The sequence below is a fragment of the Empidonax traillii genome, unplaced genomic scaffold (genome assembly GCF_003031625.1).
Source record: "Empidonax traillii isolate 1590-97213 ecotype Southwest subspecies unplaced genomic scaffold, ASM303162v1 scaffold38:size1800464, whole genome shotgun sequence".
Lineage (NCBI taxonomy): Eukaryota > Metazoa > Chordata > Aves > Passeriformes > Tyrannidae > Empidonax > Empidonax traillii.
This window is the reverse complement of record NW_020955231.1, coordinates 1,734,499-1,753,858: the sequence shown is the minus strand read 5'-3', so window position 1 is coordinate 1,753,858 and position 19,360 is coordinate 1,734,499. Positions and strand designations below refer to the sequence as shown.

Here is a 19,360-nt window from a genome sequence, read left to right as displayed (position 1 = left end):
AAAAAAAAAAAAAAAAGGATTTCCATCATGCGGGGAAATGCAGTATTTCACATTCTGTGTTTTCAGTAGAAATGAGAACTGCCCAGGTAATGCCGAAGTCTGCTCTGAGTGTCCCCAGAGAAACAGCAAATCTTGGAGGGAGGAACTGGGACCCAGCGTGGTCAGGCCTTAACAAGAAATGCTGTTGGTCTGTGCAGGTGCTGGTATTTGTACCAAATCAGTCTGAAACTGAGAGGTTCTTGTTGCTTTTCCCAACAGAAACATTCTTTAGGAAACTGCTCTTGACTATTCTGCAGTGGATTTTTTGTGGTTTTATGAGTGTATGTGCTTAATAGAATTACTTTCAGGCAACCACTCAGGGAAATATTCACTTGAAGCTAAATCCTTTAAGCAACAATATATGTTTTAATATACAACCATATGCAAAACTGCACGCCATGTTATAATACAGAAGAATCGTCATTGGCCTGAGCCCTACAACACCAGCACTTTGCACTGAAGAAGGGCTGTAGTCCCATTTCTTACTAATAGTTGAGTTCTGAGGTTTGTTTGGGTTTGTTTGTTTGTTTGTTTTTTGTGTTCAGGTGTTAATGTTATACCCCTTCAATTACTAAAACCCTGATAGCATTTCCAACCTCAGGTTATGGTCAGTCTCCCAAACCTGGTACCAAAAGCACATATGACTGTTGGGATAGTATAGCACAGCTTTAGGCTGCATTAGTTGCCGCTTTTTTTCTTGTTTAAGTAATTTCTTAGAAGCGTATCTGAAGTTTGATGTCTTCCTGCTGTTAAGGCAGGAATTCTGTTTGCTACCTTCCTGCTTTATTTTATGATTTCCGATGGTCATGACCTGCCAGCCTCTGCAGCATTTCTGCCTCATGCATTGTCCTGCCTTGGTGTGTGAAGCTGGAAAGAAAAACAGGCTGTGTAGTAGTTTCAGTTCCATCAGAGAGTGGGAGAAAATACTACCCCCACCTTGTTGTGTTCCAGCTACAGGAGCTGATGAGAACACCACTGGTTGCTAGGAAAAGGTCTCTGAAGGAGGGTGGTAGTTCATGGCTTATTTGGATTTTTTAGATGCCCAACTGATGCACAATGGGGAGAGATGAGGGTATCTATCTGCCTTGCATTTAATTCTGCAGAGCTGCTCTGGTAAGCCTTGATGCAGGCATAGAGAGTAATAAACAGAAACACCAGGCTGCACATTCTTACCTGCTGCCTGGGGGAAGAGATGGCTTTCCACCTCTTATCAGTAAAACTGCTCCAACAGGGCCTTAAGCTGTGAACAGCAGGGGCATCCAGGAAGACCTGTTCTTCATTCCAGCTGTTGAGCAGTTCCAGCTGCTCAGCTCTAACACCTGCCTTTCCCCTTCAGCTGGACAGGGCAGAGAGCATTGTGGCTGGAGGGGAGGCCTGTAAATTGGCCAGGTCTCACAGGGCAAAGTAGCTGAGAGGAAAATGTGTAATGAACTAATAGTTTCATAAAACCAGGCAAGATGCAATCACAGCCTTTATATATTAAAGAGGATGACTCCAGCTGTTCAGGATTACAGCCTGAAGGATTGTGCTGTCAAATCTAAGAATTTCAAGCCAAGTTTTTCAGCTCTCAAAAATTTTGTAATGTTTTCACTACATCTGCAGCAATTTACATGTGAAAAAATATGTTCCTTTTGAGACTGCATGAAAGTCTGTTTCTGGGGAAAGACAGGAGCTAACTAGCAAAGAAGGGAGGCTTCTTAGCAGGAAAAATTTAAGCTGCCTCACTGTCTTTATTTTATTGAAGATAATTTACTCCCCCAAAATAATAATTAGTTGCTTTACAGTTGTACATGTGCTTGTGTGGTTTGCAGAACTCTGTGTGTGTAGCAGGACAAGTTTTAATGAAAGAATATGAGCTTTTTGTTGGCACATACTTAACTGGAGGCAAAGCAGAGTCACTACCTGCCTGAGGCAGATGTAAGGAACACTTGCTGATGGAAAAGCTGTTATTTCTCATCATCAACTGCCCATTTTCTCTCTCTTAGTCAGAGGGAGGCAAGTTTTATGGCCTTCCTGTAACCAGTCTGTTCCAGAGCATTTCTCCCTCAAGGTTAATATAATTATCATTCTCTGTTGAGTTTCAGTAATTCATGTTTACCACCTGGACTCTTTTAAGAAAATGGATGAATTTTGGAGAGGACTGCTATGTTGTATATGTAGAAATGCAGTAGGTACTGTGACTCTGTGTAATTCAGAATATGGACAGCTAATGTAGGCTGCTGTAGCCGACCCCTAAATTAGTGGTAGAAAAATGTCACTGGCATCATCTCAAAGCTATAGAATGTAACAAAAATGTTTTAAAGTGTGTGTGTGGGGGGAAGCATCCCAGCTTCAGACGTGTCCTATTAGGGAAGATGACATAGCTGGCTGGTGATAAAGGTCTGCCTTCACCAAGATGGGCCCTTTTTTGCAGAACTTGGTGAAGGTCAGTGCACCTGTGTATGACTTCCTGATTCATTGTGGAAAACTGTGACAAAGATCCCATTGCCATCTTTATTCATATGTAAGACAATGTGAAGGAACAGCTCAAGGGGACAAACTGCACTGCCTGCATAACTGCCTCTTGGCTGCTCACAAAATGGAATTCACACCCTTCTAGCAAAGCCCCAATTTTGTTTGTTTGTTTGTTTGTTTGTTTTGGTATGGAGTCAGTAGCATGCCCTTGTTGAGTATAATTTACCCTGTCTAAAAATAACCTGTTCAGTTTCACAGGAATGTCAGCACCCCAGCTTCACAGCTGAGTATCAGTGAGAGGCGGGAGTAGTTTGGTGTTGGTTTTTTGTTTTGTTTTGTTTTGTTTTGTTTTGTTTTTTTAATATTTTACAAAAATCTATTCTATTTTACAGGGGGTACTTTTTTCCTAGGAAAAGTTTAATTTTTAAAATCACATCCTAGTGATCAGAAATTCCTATCTAAAAATATTCCCTTCTCTTTATGAACACCATAACTCTGTCTTGTGATTAGGAAACATGACAGGGAGGACAGCAATTGCTGTGCCTTCTGTGTTTCTTTCAAGTCACAAAACCATGAATCTTGTTCTTTGACCTCCTTAGCGAAAAGTTCTGAGTCTTGCACCAGACCTTTGTGCCCAGATAGATTTAAAGACTCTTCTTCAGATTCTTCCTCACATGACATGTTGGGGTTTGTCCAATCTTGTACCCCACCCCAGTGTCAACAACAGACTTTACAGAAAATACCATTAAATGATGGTGAGGAAGGACTCTGACCTGATCTCAAAGGGTGATACTCTGTACTGGATATCCATATAGGGAAACAGTATCAGGATGAAAACAGAGGTTAAAAGATTATTTCAGAACTATATATTTGTACTCAGTGTAGTTGAGGAGTTAAGACATCTCCTCAGACATCCAGTCTTGTGCCCCAAAGTAAATGTAGTTTTCTAAGATTTGAGCATATTTTCTCAAGATACAAATAGAGGAGGCTCAAGCTTTCAAGGAGCCTCTGCCCTTAAATTCAACATTAATGAAATGGCAGTTAGTTCTTTCCTTTAAAACTTTCTCTTAGTTTCTAAGTGAGACAAATCTATTACAGTTAATCAGCTCTATTTATAAAGCTGCTTTTTTTTTTTTCTTCTCTCTCCATTGGTTTTAAGAATTGAAGAAACAAGTGCAGACCTGAAGAAACAAGTGCTTAGGTTAGAAGAAGAACTGGACCAAGAACGAAAGAAATACACAATGCTGGAGATCAAGCTGAGGAATTCTGAACGTGCTCGTGAAGATGCTGAGAAGAGAAATTACCTCCTGCAGAAGGAAATGGAAGAGTTTTTTTCAACCTTAGGATGTTTAACTGTTGGGAGTCAAAGTGCTAAACTCCCCAAGTAGAACATGCATAGAAATTTCTATTTCTGGCAAAATGAGTGAAAATGCACATTTTGTTCTGGTATACTCATGTATCATGAGTAATTCTACAGTGATTGTGCTATTGGTGACACTTGCTCCGTTGTCTTTACATGTGCTATAGTATTTGGGCCAGCTGGGAAAGAGTGACCATAATGCTTGAAAGTTTAGATGTCAGATGGCCAGGAAAGGGGCCCCCTTTGTATCCACAGAACAAAAGATACTCTTCTCCAGAATTCTCCTGCCATCTCTGGACTCAAATGCACCATCCTTTTGCTGGCTCAAGGACAGTGGAAAGTCCTGCAGGGTGGGTGGATGGCTAGAGCCGATGGACAGGCTGGACATGAGGGCCTCCTGCATTTGAGCGTGGGGAGAGGGCAGTTCCAGTCTGGCACCACAGCCAATGGGGTCGCTTACCAGATGGATCTAATGAGGTGGTTTTCTCCCCACTCCATACATAAAGTTTCTCCCAACTCCATACATTCCTAAAGTGGCATTATTTCATGAAGATACTGTGAAAACAAAATCTACAAAAAAGCTGAAGATACCAAAATCTTGACAATTCACTAAAGTGGTCCCTTACCCACCAGTTTCAGTGTTTCCTAAAAATGCAACTTATTAAACTGTATGTGATAAATAATCAGATTGGCTACACAAACTCCATGAAACTTTAAATATGCATATTTTGCCCTAGGTATCTGGGGGATTTTTGAGCCAAAAATAGACCAGTATTAGCTGCAAGGAAAAAAAAAAATCATGACTTGATGTATGTCATCAAGGTAGAATATGGAATATCAGTCATCAAGGTAGAATATGGAAGATTCTTATCATCAAAAGACATCCAACTGATCCAGCTGCTGAGGGTTTTTAATCCATAAAACTCTAATAGCAAAACCTATAGTAAGAGAAATTAGTGCAATTGCGGGGAGGGGGAGTGTTGAGGTGGTAAAGGGGGAAAGGTGTGGACTTATCTTTAACCTTCCCTGGACAATTGACCCTTGGCTGCCTTATATCACTTCTCATTACACCTAGTATATTTTTCTGTTGGTGGTTCCCACAAGGAGATGAAGGGACAGGAGGAATACTGCAAACAACCTGTCAGCCCAAGTTCAATATTTCTACTAAGGAAAAATGGTTAGAATGAAGCTGTAATTTCTGGTAAAAACCTGCCAGGGCCCGTCCAAGGAATTCTGAGAAGCTCTGCATAGCATTTGTAGCACCCTGAGCCACATGGAGCCTGCACACAGAAAACTGTTTCACCAGATTCAGCTTGATCTCTGACCTGCCAGCCCAGCACTCACTGCACTGTTCACGCTTTCTTGGCACTTTATCTTTGACAGCTAAGGCAGCTTGGGAGTCTCTAAGGAGAAAGTTTTTTAACAGAAAAGTGTCATGACAACATGAACTGCCTAAAGGGAAAGTACAGAAGGAGCAATGAAGAGCTTGCTTTAAGTATTTTCAAAAAATGCCCTGAATCTCATTTCTTACTAGAGTATTTTAACTCCCAGTCTGGAAATAACCTTAGAATAGGCTTATCTACATAGCAGCAGATAGTCACTACTGAAAGGTGTACTTTCTCATCATCATCTCATAGACATTCAGCCATTTCAGTATTTAAACATCTGGAAATTTACTTGTTTCTGCTGCACTGTAACACTTCTTCCTATAAAAATGAAAACCATTGAAAGGGAGCAAAACCCAGCATTTTAACCTAATCTTTTCTGGATAAGACAAGTCAAGCAAGGTGGTACAGAAAGCTATGTGGACAGATAATTCAGTTATTTCAAAGCTTTTTTCCTTCTTCACAGGCTTTCCAGCAGCACTGGATTCCTTCCTGCCCCTGGCATGAGGCAGCAGGTACCCGTGTGTTCAGCAGCACCCGCCTGCCACCTGCAGGCACAAGCATCACCCCCACCTTTCTTCTCCATCTCAGCCTTAGGTTATTAGTGATGGTCACAAGTGATCTTGCAAGGAATAGGATGGCAGCAGCATTAAGATGCATAATGTGATAAAGAAGCAGTTGTTGTAACAATGACTCTGAGCTGGCAGAGCACAGTGTGTCAGGGCACTGTGGTACCGGGCCAGTTATCACAAAATAAACCTAAATATTGGAGAGTGGCTTGAACCAGGGTGTAAGCAGAACATCAGGACTGATAAAAAGGAAGTTTCTACTGATACGTTCAATACAACTAGTAGTAGCAACCAGGGTATTTTAATGCCGTCTTTTATTCCTATCCCCAAAATGGAAACCTTTCACTGTATTCATCCTGGTGGCTCACACATTCCTTAGACTATGTATATTGCATTATCTCCTGTATCTATCACATGCAGACTTCTCCCGTTAGTTTGGGAACACAACAAACTTGAGAACTGAGCCATGCTGATTGGAAGACTAAACACCAAATTTGCAAGACAAGCAGTGAACAGGACTGCTGGCCAACTGTGTAAGTATTTAACCTTAGGGAATGCTACATACAGCAGAACTCGGGAATAAACCTGCCTATCCCAAAGCTTCAGCTCCAGGACAGGATAATCTGTCAGATCTGTAGCAGTAAAATTAATCTGGCATTCAGGATAAAATTAATTTTTCTTTGCAGTGTCACAAAAAACTTTATACACTCAAACTGATTAGTGAAACTAACCAGTTCCAGGTTGACTGCTGTGCTCCAGCACCATCTATGCCTCTTGTTCATGAGGAATAAATTCCAGCTCCTTCTGAAAATGAGATGCTGCAGTAAATAAAGCCTGCAAGACGCTGCAAACTACCCTGTTCACGCTACAGTTCACAATGGTGGATGTTAACTCTTAAGTGCAGCAACAGGACCATAATGTTCATTTCCAGACACGGGCAATTATGCAAGAAATGGGAATCCACCTGTGCTGCTGTACACAACCTCATGGAACACTAAGGCCTTATCTGAGGAAGATGATACACTCTTTTCTAGCTTTATCTGCTGTTTCCATACTCTTTTCCCACCACTTCACTGCAGGCAAAAGAGCATAAAAACTTTTCAGTGAAAAAACCCAACACAAGTATATGCTTTAAAAAAAAAAATCAAAACAACTCTTCAGAATAATAAAAAATCCCTTCAGAAGGTATCCATGTAATTTCTGACACAAAAAGGAAAATGAACAGAGGTAGCTCATTGAATCATCTACATTCACCAGCGCATTCCATTGAAGCCAGTAGCACTAAGGAGTGTTTCAGTCCTGAGTCACCCACACACAAGTCCTGGGCAGAGCTAAGATTGTCTCTCCAGCCTTGCTCTGTTAGTAGCATATCCTTTGAAATTGGCTGCATTTTATGCTGACACGTGCAAATAAATAAGAGCATTCGTGAGTCCCATCACATTCGTAGAAGAACATCTCACAAACAGCTGGCCCACAGAAACAAAGCTGGCTACACTGTACTGCAGTGGTCACATCCCTTTCCCTTGAAACTGTACAGGGACACTGAAAGTACAGCTCCGGGGCATCTGCTGCCTTTGTTCAAGGAAACACCCACACCCTGCTGGAAGTGAAGGCAATCAAATGCATTATGTTAGGATTTACTCACAGCAGAGGGGTCAGTGCAGGCAGTGAGTGGTCTGGGCACACAAGTCAGCTCTCCAGAAGTCAGAGCCTTCAGGCTCTCCGAGACTCAGTTTTGGGAGATTGTCCCATACACTAGACAACTCCTGGCTTACCTCTTTCTGCAGCACAGGGTCTTGGCAGCTGCATTTCCAGGAAATAAAGCAGTTAGAGCTGACAGCAAGGAGGCAAGAATGCATTCCCAGTGGTCACAACGACACTTGGCTATTGACAGTCTATGGCACATCCAAAATCAGTGGGAATGGAGAAATGGAAAAACCACGTCACTTTGCCCATGAGTGAGCTCACACACAAGACAGGACTTGAAGGACCATTAAAACCAGATGAATTCTCAATAAGTACTGACAATAACAAGATTTCAATTGCAGCCTGATTATGCAATCCATATGAAACTGTTCCACCCTAGCAATGAAGAAACACTAAATGCATAGTGGTCAAACTTTTTTTTTTTCTTTTTTATTTAAAATATCATTATAACCAATTGACATACTAGATAACAATGTATACATTCCAGTGGTGCACATGTAATGACCTATGGCATGAATGAGTAAAAAAACCCACAATGTTCTCAGTAATGCCCCACCAACAGCTTATCTGGAGGGAATAAAGGAAAAGAAAAAGCAGGAAAAGGTATCAAATGTGGGGAAGAAAAAAACAATTACAGTTTTCCCCAGTATTTTTAATGGTGAATCTTCTACTTCGTATTTCTTGGGACATAATAAAATTAAGAATATACTTCAAAAGGGGCAGAAGGAATGATCACAATAATTGGGGTGGGATTTTTTTTTTCTCAACTTTAGTAATAAAAGTTAAAGAACTCTCAAAAATAGACTAGATATTGGGCCTACAAAAGTAATTCATCTGTATGCAAAGCTTACCAAGAATTATTCCTTTTGTAAAATGTAAAGGATGAGCTGACATTACTAGTAAGCTATTTTTACCCTACAAAACCAGACTACAATAATAAAATCACCAATTTACAGCTAACACAATATTCTAGATGTACATTACTGTACACAAGCTATATATTACACATGGACATCTTACGTGAAATAGATAAGAAACATACTTACTGATATTGTCTCAACATTGGCCAATAGGTTTGTTTTTCTAAAGGAGGTGTATTTTTCTATTCACATTCAGTGTAGTTCCAATAGCAAGGGTTAGCTTTGCTTACTTAAGAAACGTAGAAAGTTTGTGTGAGGTAGTTCAAGAAAACCTAGCTTAAATTTTCAACTGCAGAAGTAGAAACACAATGTGACCTGATTCATAACACATTTCTGTAATGCAGACATATCTAAAGAAGAGGAGAAAGGAGTGAAAGAGACCACTTAAAATACCACTTTTATCCAGTGCCCTTAACTAAGAATAAATTAAATTAATTGAAAATTTGAGTAGGCAGTACTGTCTCATCATATTTCTTCATTAGAACTCTTTCTAATCCTACTGAAAAATGCAGACAAGCTCTCCTTCAACTCCAGTCCTCAACCTAAATACGCAAGAACCAAACCACTGACAGGAAAATAAAATATAACACCACGGAGAAGCTGCTGCCAACAGCAAACAAAACCATTTCTAGAAACCGTAATTTACTCCCTTTAGCAACCTGAAAGAGCAAGACCGAGTGTAAGCTGAACGTTCTTCTCCCTTTTCCCCCCTAATCTTAATGGAGCAACATTATCATACACTTTGGATTATTGGCAGGGTAGAACCATCCTCCTGCAGGAGATTTATGACCATTTTCCTTCATGCACTGTTGAGCTGAATGCCACATCCATCCCTCCCTCCCTGCAGGGCACCTGCCCAGGTGCTCAGTGTTGCTCCACCAACCATTCCGAGGGGATTGCACGGACCGGCCCCGTGGGACCCTCGGACAGCAGGGAGTGCTACTGCTGTGGCCTGGCACCTCCTCCACACCCACCCTGTGGTGGGGACATGGGGACTACACATAGACACAGACACACAGTCATACACAGACACCTCCCCCCCCCCCACATACCCACACACTGCCCTTACCAAACAATTCATGATACTCTGTATCTAGCTGGAATTCCTATCCAAAACATACCACTGCATCCAGCACAGTAAGGTTCTTCAAAGCTAAAAGCCCGAGCCGTGCAGCTCACGCAGGGCCAAGTGCTGTGTCTGTTCAGCAGAGCAGAATGAACCAGGGCTGCCCCGGACAGTCAGGCTGGGCTGAGGGTTCTGCTCTTGCCAGCCCAGCTGCTCACACACACTTACACACAGTGGAACATCAGTTCTGACCCCACTGTGTTGCATCAACGAAAGGCCTTACAACACAGCACTGCAGCACACCATCATGGTACTAATTCCAGCTCCCCCCTGCCCCCCACTTATATTTCAAATTCCTGAAGAAACAACTTTTACAAGAGAGACCTGTTTTATCCTTGATGCATGCCACAGCTCTGACCAAAGAAAGTGGAAATCAATCTCACTATTATTGCCCAACTTTTAACCTCACATGACATAAGAGATCAGACAGTTCATTGTAATTCGATCCCTACCAAGTCTCCAATGGCTTAGAACAGCCCTAGAAAGTTGCATGTGCTCTAGTGAAGCCTATTGTCGTAAGAAGATTTTGAATCAGTCTAAAATAAAGTTTAACGATACTTTAGGAATAAAATCGTACAGTGTACTGGACAACATATAATCCAACTAACAACAGACAAAGACAGCTCAAAACCAGTTACCTATTTGTTTGCTATCTGTGGCGGTGTACAACTATCGCCTAAATAATTTTATATTTCAACAAATAAAAAGGAAAGTTAAGACTAGAATGCTGTGATTATTTGGTGACTGAATCTGACTTCTTATCTTTGAAATTTGCCATTAATTTGCCTAAAATGCAAGCAATTAAAAAAAAAAGAAAATGCAACACTACTCTGAAGATAGTGCCAGAAGTGAACTCTAGGTCTCCACAGGCAAAGCTCTGACCTTACCAAAACAATCCCTTTAAACACTGCTCACTCACACTGCAACAGGCTGCAGTGGACAGTCCCCTGTTCATTAAATGTACCATGAAAGAAGAAAAGCTCAATTCTCCTGAGAGCTTATGAACTCATTTCAGTGACTGTTTTATTTAGGACACTGGAAAGCGATAGCAAAATGTATTCTTAAGTTTCAAAATATTTCAATCATCACTTTAGTCCAGAGGGGTCTAAAATAAATTTGAATAGGAATTATATTTACCAAATTCTGTTTTTAACAGCACTTAGAGGCATCAGAAGTTGCTTTTGTCAGTCTTCATTACACTGTGTTGACCACACTATCATTTTACCCTATATAACAACGGAGTACTGTTGCACAACCAAAAATTTTGGCTTAATTCACAGCTTAAACTTTGATAAAAAAATTACAAAATAGACTGTTCAGTTGGTCTCTGTTCAACTTGAGCAGATTTTCTACATTCCAGTGCTAGATGAATCCAAACATATCCTGCCTATTCCAAGGTAATACACAATTTGGCAGGATCCTGCAAAAATAATTTCCTTAACAAATGTGGTTTAGGAAGGCAGTATTGAAATATTAGATACAAGTGAGGAAAGCAAAATTACACGCACAAAGCACTTACCAGCAGTCTAGCCAGGCCAGGAAAACAATTGTGCAGTTTATCAATTTAGTCATCTTTGAGACATTACCATTTTTTGTAAACCCTGCATGTTTTTTAAAAAGACATGTTAGATATCAAAAGCATTACTATCACTTCTATTTTTTTGAAACCTACTGTAAAGACAAATTTTCCTCTTTCAGTTAGAACTTCAAAAAGATACTTATTTAACCCAACAAGCAGAAGGAACCACACTGAAGACCATCAGTCATTCCTGGATGACATCTGTAGCCAGTTACATTACTTGCTTATGCTCAGCGCCCGGCAAGACTTCTGTATTAATGCCCATTTTTGTGAGCATTACTAATTTAAATTGCTGTTCACATTCTAATTCACTACACAAAATATGCATCTACACAAGGCAATCAATTATACAACCTAGCTTCACTAAAAATCTGCATTTTCCAAAGGAATAAATTCTGAATGATTGTTTAACTCAAACTTAAGTCAGTTATACATAAATCATTTTGTAAATATAAAATGTAAACAGTTAAAATACTTCTGTGATGAGCAGCACCATCTTATATGACTATTTAGTAAGTGTTCTGTATATCTCAATATATCTTTTGTTTAAAAAGTGTATTGAAGCCTGGAGCTTCGGTGATGAAAACCACTGAATATTTATGACTTAAAATGAACCACTGTTAAGATTTCTGCTACACTGATCTCATGGTAAGTGAAAGAGATAAATATTAATTTATACAGCACTACTTCTCCCTCCTTTGGATGGCATATATTGCTCATTAATGCATTAGCTACAGAAATCCTGAGGTTCTCCTACCACTTAATGGTTTTTAGCAATCAGTATTTTTGGTGGAGAAAGAGTAGCTGAAGTTTTGCCCCTATTGCATTCATGTCATTCCCTCTTTGACCCAAAAAGCACTCACCCTAGTAGACAAAACCAGTAAGAACTACAGCTCCCAAGAATCATGTCTTATATGAAAGTATAGCTACAGCATATTCATTTTCCTTTCTGTCAGTCTAGACATCCTGGATACACTTTGTTTTGTGTGCACAAAAACAGGCTACAAGCTAAAAGTAAACAGTTTATTGGCATTGCAATGTATTATTCATGAAGTATCCTTGTGTTTTATGGTGATCACAAGATTTGGCATGCCACAACTCTGCAGAAAACATCACATTACTTTGCTAGGCCGGGTATTTCTGCAGCTTTGAAGATATGCTTTGCTTTCTTGTGTTCATAAACCCATTCAGACAATGTTATTTTGCAAAAGAATTTTTTTTTCTCTAAAAAAACTCATTAACTGTTGCTTTTGCTGAAGTATTACAGGCAAGTGGCCAAAATAAAAGAGGATCTTTTTCACTGCCAGCACCCCAGTAATATGACCAAAACTACAGCTGGCTGCACTGAAATCTCTACCCCTCCACCTAGACACAGATACATGACCAAGCATAAAACTCTGAAGGATATCATGAACAAAACATCTGGAATAAATTCTAATTAAAAAACTGAAAACCTATAAAATCTTAAATAATTCATTATATGGTAATGACCACAACATTAATATGTGCTTTGATAAAACAAATCTTACAAATTCAGTAAAAAAAGATCAGCAGCATAAGAGTAAAGCAAATATGCAGATTTTAAAACCACAATAAAAATTATCAGGTTTAATATTTTACAGGTAATTACAGCAAAAAAGTGGCTGCTTTTAACACAACTTACAGTTTGAAATTACAGCACTTTATGATGAATTCCATGATTATTTTTGAAAAAACACTCAAAAATACCACCAAATTTTAAAAGTGCCCTATTAATGACTAAAAGGACCCCCCTCCCACCCCCCAAAAGACCAAGTAGTCATCTACAGCAACCCAGAGGTCCAGCTGAGGTTTCTAGACTGCTGTCTGTATCAGAGGCCAATGTTGGATCTGTTGACATTGAAGACACATCATTGACAGATGATGATGAAGATGGATGTTGAGAGCCATTGATCATTGCTGCACCTGTGCTATGAGAAACAAAACAGCAAATCAGTTGCAGATACAGTTGCACAGTTCAGTACTTGCATTAGTCTGTCTGTTCCTAATGGCCATTACTTTTCCCTGTTTTGGCAAGTTTAAAGAGATGTAGCTCAATCCATTGTCAAAATAAATAAAAACCACAAGTCTTTAAGGTGGAGTTTAATGAATGGTACGTCAAGAACCATAGAACTTACATGGCACAGCCAGCTGCCAAATCACAGTAAATCCTAATGGTTGAAGGTTTAAAAAAATAACCACACAGACAGTAAGGCAGAGCTAAGATACCCTAGAAAATGTTGAGACCCTAAGGTAGAATATATCAACATGTTTTGATAAAGAAAGAAGGGGCTTGGCTTTTTTTTTTCCCCTCCCCTCGGGGTTGGGGAGTAGGTGGTGCCCAGCCACATCACATCTATTCAATCTCAGATACCCAGGAATTTCTCCAAGTCTGAACTTCAGTGAACCCCAAGCAGAGTGCGCAAGGGCAGTCCAGCTTCTGTCACAGAGCTTTAGCACGAGTCAGTTAAATGGCATATTCGCCAAAAGCCAGCAAAATGAAGTGCAAAGTACTTAACAATTTTCAGACCTAGAGATCCTGATTCATTATTTAAAAGATGATTAATAAAGAGATGTCAGCCCCCTATATTCCACTCAAATATACAATATCTCAAGGAGAATTCAAGAGGTTCAGTGATTTAAGGGCCATATCTTTGAGTTACATTACTTTTGGATGTCTTGAACAGCTTTACTCCCTCCTGCCCTACAACTCATAGAGCTTTGTACTGTGCTTTTATTGTAACCAACCTAGAGGGGCTGGTTGGCCGCGTATAACCCCATTCTTGGTTCTCTCCTCCAGGTCCATGACTTCCTTGTATATCAACTCTGAAAATGTAGATAAGGGAAGACAAAAAAATGAATTTGCAACCCCAAGACTAGAACACATCTCCCATTAAGATGTACATTTAAATTTCACAGGTTTATTACAGTTCAGAATTAGTTCTGAATGACAGGTTGTAGGCTACACAGCAACTGGAAAGTGATATAAAAATGTACAGCTCTTTTCTGTTGGAGCTAGACACAGATGTATGACCTGTGTATGGCCTAGCACTCTTGAGAACACACTGACATTTCTCTAAGGCTCTTTCCTCCAGGCTGCTTTGGGACCTGAGGTTAAACTGAGTCTTAAGGCTCGCTCAGTTTTTATCATTGGCTTCTTTGGTACAGATAAACTCAATCAGCTGTCTGTAAAGGAAGACCTGAGAACAAGCCTAGACAGCATTGCCATAACCCCAATGCACATTTGCCACTAAATTTCCCCAGCAACAACATGTAAAGGTCCAGATCACCATGAAATGGAACATAATGTTAGTATATAAGAATTATAATTTCAAGGGCTACGGAAATCTCAAAAGTAAACTCCATATTGCTTAAAACACCCTCAGCACATCTGCTTCAAAAGGGAAATAACTTTGCTTGGAATGAGGATGGTAGAAGAATTTCCACAGTTCTCCTTATCTCTGCCTTTACAATTAAAACTAATTTTTTAACAGAAAGTAACCTGAAGGAATGATAGTACTACATTTTACAGATTTGTGCCCATTACTAGCCAACACAATGAAACTGTCAAAAATTATTCATAAAATATTTTCCCTTCTTCCTTTTCCTCTGGGGATATAAAGGTTATCCAGGTCTAATATCCCTTCCTGGACTTTTTCAGTACAAATTATTAGATTGCTCAATGCACTAAACTCTTGCTTAAATGCAATTTTTATAGCCTGCACAGCAATCTGGAGTTTTTCCTTAGCCCTAGAACCTCTGCAATAATACCACACGTTTTAGAAGCAATTTCAAAACGAAGCACAAGCTTTACAAGTTACAGAGACATTCTCCTTATACTTACCATTTTGGACCTCATATGTATGACTAGGAAATAGAGACACTAAACCAGTATTGAACACTAAAGATCACGCTCTTGGAGGTGTGAGTCTTATGTCATACTACAATCCATTCCAAACCTCAAGCCCAGCTACTTTCTCAGGATCCCACAGCTGATAACCACCATCATCTCCCATACCAGCTTTAAACTCACTATCTTGCCCATTACTAACACTCCTTACGGTTTCTTCTTACAAGTCCTCTGCTTGATTTTAAAAGAGCAGTTACTGTTACAATGCTCTTCATTTGATGACTAGTCCTTCTAAATCAGACTTAAATTGCTCAAACTCCTTCATCTTTTTCAGTTTTAGCTGTTGGTCCAAAAGAGTTACCCTCCCTAAAAATGCTGTCCTATGGTCTGCAAAAGGTGACTGAAATGAACAGGTCTTTAATTCACTACAAAGTTCAGGTCCTCCAAAGGAAAACTTTTAGTGTCCCAATAATCAAGAAGTTGTGAAGCACTGATCTATTTCCTTGCCATGCCAAGCAGGTAAAGTAAATACTATTAGGTTGCTCAGAAGAACTTCAGTGTAATCATTGGGGTCCAGCCTACTCCCAAAAGCCTTATATTACTTTAAATGCCCTTCTTACCTTTCCATTCTTCTATCGTGTGCTCCCTCTCATCTAACTGCTTATCTGGTATCTTTGGTGGAGGCTGAAAAACAAAACTAACTCATTACAGAGCAATCAAAAAGGATACAAAACCAGTATAAATGGAAAATGAAATTAACCACTCAAAACATGAATCTGTTTTTAAAATACCATATTTACATGATCATACATTCACTCAGATTTGGCCTATTTTCTAGATGCTACTGCTTCAAATTTATTCTGATTAAAAAACTTGCTTACATTACTGTAATAATTAAAATAGAAACTGAGTATGGTAATAGAATAGAAAAATGGTCTGGTAAAAGAGCTCCAAAGTGCAGTCTCCAGCACAAGCAGCCAAATTTAGCTACTTACTGTTAATTACTAAATTTGCCATGTAACTATTACAGATCATCAGAATTCTAAGTGCTCCATTTACAATCAGACATCTTTTTCTATTCTTAGTGGCAATCACCAACCACCTTTCTTTTTTAAAAAAGGACACTTTTCTCTTAAGTTGATATTATCCCAAAACTAATTTTTTAAGAAAAAATTTCAACTAATCCCTAAAGCACAAGATTTTGTATTCTGATTTTGCTGGAACATTAATTTCCTGTTTAAGAGGACTATCAATTACTAAAACCAATGAAAATTTTTCTCTTGCCCAGAAATAAACACCTCAAAACCCCATCAAGGGCAATCAAACCACACCAAAAAAAGTGAAGCTCAATAAATTAGAACCCTATATAAAAGATTTTAGATGCATTACTACATGTTCAGAAGATTATATGCAATTGCACAAACACACGGAGACCAGTACTTTAGTTTAAGCTTATTCCTAATGCTGTTTCTAATAAACACATGTATAAATGTCAGTAAAAATAATTATGGCTCAGTTATCTTCTAGCGAAATGTGCAACAATCTTCTTTTAAGCAGCTGTATCAAGCATCACAACAAGATGGCTTTAGAACAGTACCTTCCCAAGTAGAGACCTAAAACAAGGACTTACAGCTTCTGCTTCTGATGGATCATACCAAACATTGATGTATGGGTGTTGCAGGGCTTCATCCACAGAGATTCTTTTAGAAGCATCTATAACCAGCATTTTTGATAACAAATCCCTTGCTTGACTTGCTGTAAAAATAAAATTTTCTGCTCAGACTAGTGTCATATATAGAGGACATAACACAGTATTTCAAACCTCATAAAGAAGAGATCCAGAGTAAACAATTCCAGTTAAATACTGACGCAACTCTCACATAATTTGAGGTTTACGAGAATGGCCCATTTGATGGGAAAAAAAATTGAAGAATTACATAGATGGGAAAGGAGTTGGATATGTTTCACTATACATTTTCAGCATACGGTGTCCCCTGGTGTGACATCCTTCCATGGAAGAGCTTAGCTGGCAGTGCAGTTTTGTCCGGAACAGCAGCGGGCAAGCACCTACTACCCCCCTCTGTCATGTACTGCTCGTCACAGAAAATACAGTGAGTCTGATTCCACTGGTAGGTGACTCAAAACCAGTAAGTTTCTGAAATAACTACAGGGTATCTATATATTATGAATATAAACTCCTTATATTCATCCCTAGAGAACAAAGATCTACTCTGCCTACACAATTTCTATTCCAAGATTCCCCCACTTTTCTCTAAATCATCTGCCATTTCTCTAAATGGTATCTGTCATTGAGAAGAATATAGGTATTTACTTGTCTTTATAAAGACAGCTCCAAGAATAGGAGTTTCATGAAAATACATAAGTGGCGGTAAGCATATGCCAGCACATTCATCCACTCACATGATATAAATCTTAAAATATTTAAATCTTTAGTGGGATGATTTTATAGTGAACAAAATCAAAACATTTCTGTTCAGTTTTAAAACTTTTAAAACATACAACACACAGAAGATAGACCTTACCTTTAAGTTTATTGTGTTCAGAGTCAGCTGGGAAAAGGACATCTGGAAAGAGCTTTTCAAAACTATATCCAGCATATTTAGGTCTGTTCTCCACATAAGTTCGGACTGTAGGCTGCAATTTCTTCATAAATTCGGGGCATGGTGTTCCTAGCTGCTCTATAACTTTATTCCATTGATCAATATCTAAGGTTATGCAGCTAAGAAAAACACTGAGTCTAATTTTCAGCTAGAAAGTTATATTAAAACCACATGAAATAACCAACAAAGAAAGCACAGAAAATTATAATAAAATATCAAGTTTATCATCACAAATTAGGACTATCCTCTTAGAAAAAACAGTGAAACAAAGCAAGACTATGATAGCATAGTCAAGGCAATGTGAATTTTACTCAAATAATAATTAACTAGAAAAGGATATACTTCTGAGAAATAGAATATTAGACGACTCACAAAATGTATTAAATTTAAATAAGGTCTTGTTTGGGTTCTGGAGAAGAACTCTCACTTCCTGGTCTGAACACACATGCACAGTACTGGAGCTGCTACACATCACCAAGGCACTCGTGAGAATTACCCCACGTAGGTGCTTTGTCCTCTCTTCCCATCTTGATACCTCACCCCAATTCTGGGCAACTCTCACCCAGGATGTGCAACACTGAGCACCAGTGGGCACACAGAGGATGGAGTCTGGGCCCACACAAGTCAACGACAATATTGTCAACAACTTGAATGAAGAATTTAAAGAGTTTCAAGGACGTATAAGGAACATCTTAACTGAAGTCTGCACACCGCAAAGGGAGACTGACCAGTTCATGGCAGAAGAATTTAATCCATGTTACTGAACAAAAAAAAGTAACATTTGTCTCAGGAATTCCTAGTTGCAGATGGTTAGATACTGGGAGAACGCTCATAAAATTTTATGTACCCTTATCTCATTCATATATTCTCCCCAGCTTTTCAGCTGCCATCAAAGACTGGATACCAGGCCACCTGAATCTTCCGTGGGTTGTAGCAGGCCTTCTCTTCTGTTCTTAAAACTTAACAACAGATCTTTATATAACGATTTTCAAGTTCTATAGAGTTTTAGTACAGCCCCTGACAAAAAAAGTATTTACACTATATGACATTGAGTGTAAATTGAAGAGCCGTGCTAGCAAACCAGATGCATAAAGCAAAGCATGGTGCAGCTCATGCAATGACAGAGCTGTGTGAAAGTAAAGATGCCCTTGATCTCCTCACCGTGTCTCAAAATCTTGACCCGATCTTCACGCCTAAATGGTACTTATCAATTTTTAAACAGCAACCTGCAGCAAAAGCAGGAAATATTTCTGATGGCATCAAAAAAACTGGTCTGTAAGTACTACTAAAACAAAGGAGATGTCAAACACCAATTATTTCCATTAATTTTAGGGATGATACAGAGGTTTCAGTTCTGTTTGGAGTGGACTCTTCCTCTGAAATAGTGTTCACAGGACAACCCATATAAATACCACCAAGCCATTCACAGAATAGGAAGACAGAAGTGCCAGGTATTTCTGAAAGCTATTTGCAGGATCATTTTTGCATACAAAAATATAAAATTCCAGAGTGTAACTAATGAAGATGATTAGGAATTTTTTGTGAACATTTTCTATAAAATGCAAAGAATAATAACTGATAACACACTCAGCTACTAAACAAGATTAGTAAGTTATTACATAAAAATGACCTTCAAAGTAAAAATCAATGCATGTGAACCAGTAAAACACCACCTAAAACAAAATAAAAATAAATTTGTCTTAAATGTGACAACATTCAAAAGCAATGATAG

The 19,360-nt window shown here is 39.0% G+C and overlaps 2 protein-coding genes across 8 annotated transcripts in view; one reads left to right on the top strand and one right to left on the bottom strand.

Moving 5' to 3' along the window:
- LOC114054717 (rho GTPase-activating protein 22-like) overlaps window positions 1-5,354 on the top strand; it is a 39,740-nt gene extending 34,386 nt beyond the window's left edge. For all 3 annotated transcript variants that reach the window (XM_027878134.1, XM_027878132.1, XM_027878133.1), the window contains exon 7: window positions 3,653-5,354. In XM_027878134.1, the coding sequence (XP_027733935.1) occupies window positions 3,653-3,881 (229 nt within the window). In that variant the 3' untranslated portion in view covers window positions 3,882-5,354. The remainder of the gene's footprint in view (window positions 1-3,652) is intronic.
- MAPK8 (mitogen-activated protein kinase 8) overlaps window positions 1-19,360 on the bottom strand; it is a 58,067-nt gene that overhangs the window by 2,149 nt on the left and 36,558 nt on the right. For 3 of the 5 annotated variants that reach the window (XM_027878137.1, XM_027878135.1, XM_027878136.1), the window contains exons 8-12: window positions 17,551-17,733; window positions 16,638-16,762; window positions 15,628-15,691; window positions 13,906-13,983; window positions 7,916-13,083 (exon numbers count right to left, since the gene is read on the bottom strand). In XM_027878137.1, the coding sequence (XP_027733938.1) occupies window positions 12,938-13,083; window positions 13,906-13,983; window positions 15,628-15,691; window positions 16,638-16,762; window positions 17,551-17,733 (596 nt within the window). In that variant the 3' untranslated portion in view covers window positions 7,916-12,937. Of the gene's footprint in view, window positions 1-7,915; window positions 13,089-13,884; window positions 13,984-15,627; window positions 15,692-16,637; window positions 16,763-17,550; window positions 17,734-19,360 lie in introns of those variants that run through there. The other 2 variants (XM_027878138.1, XM_027878139.1) reach the window with 2 other exon arrangements.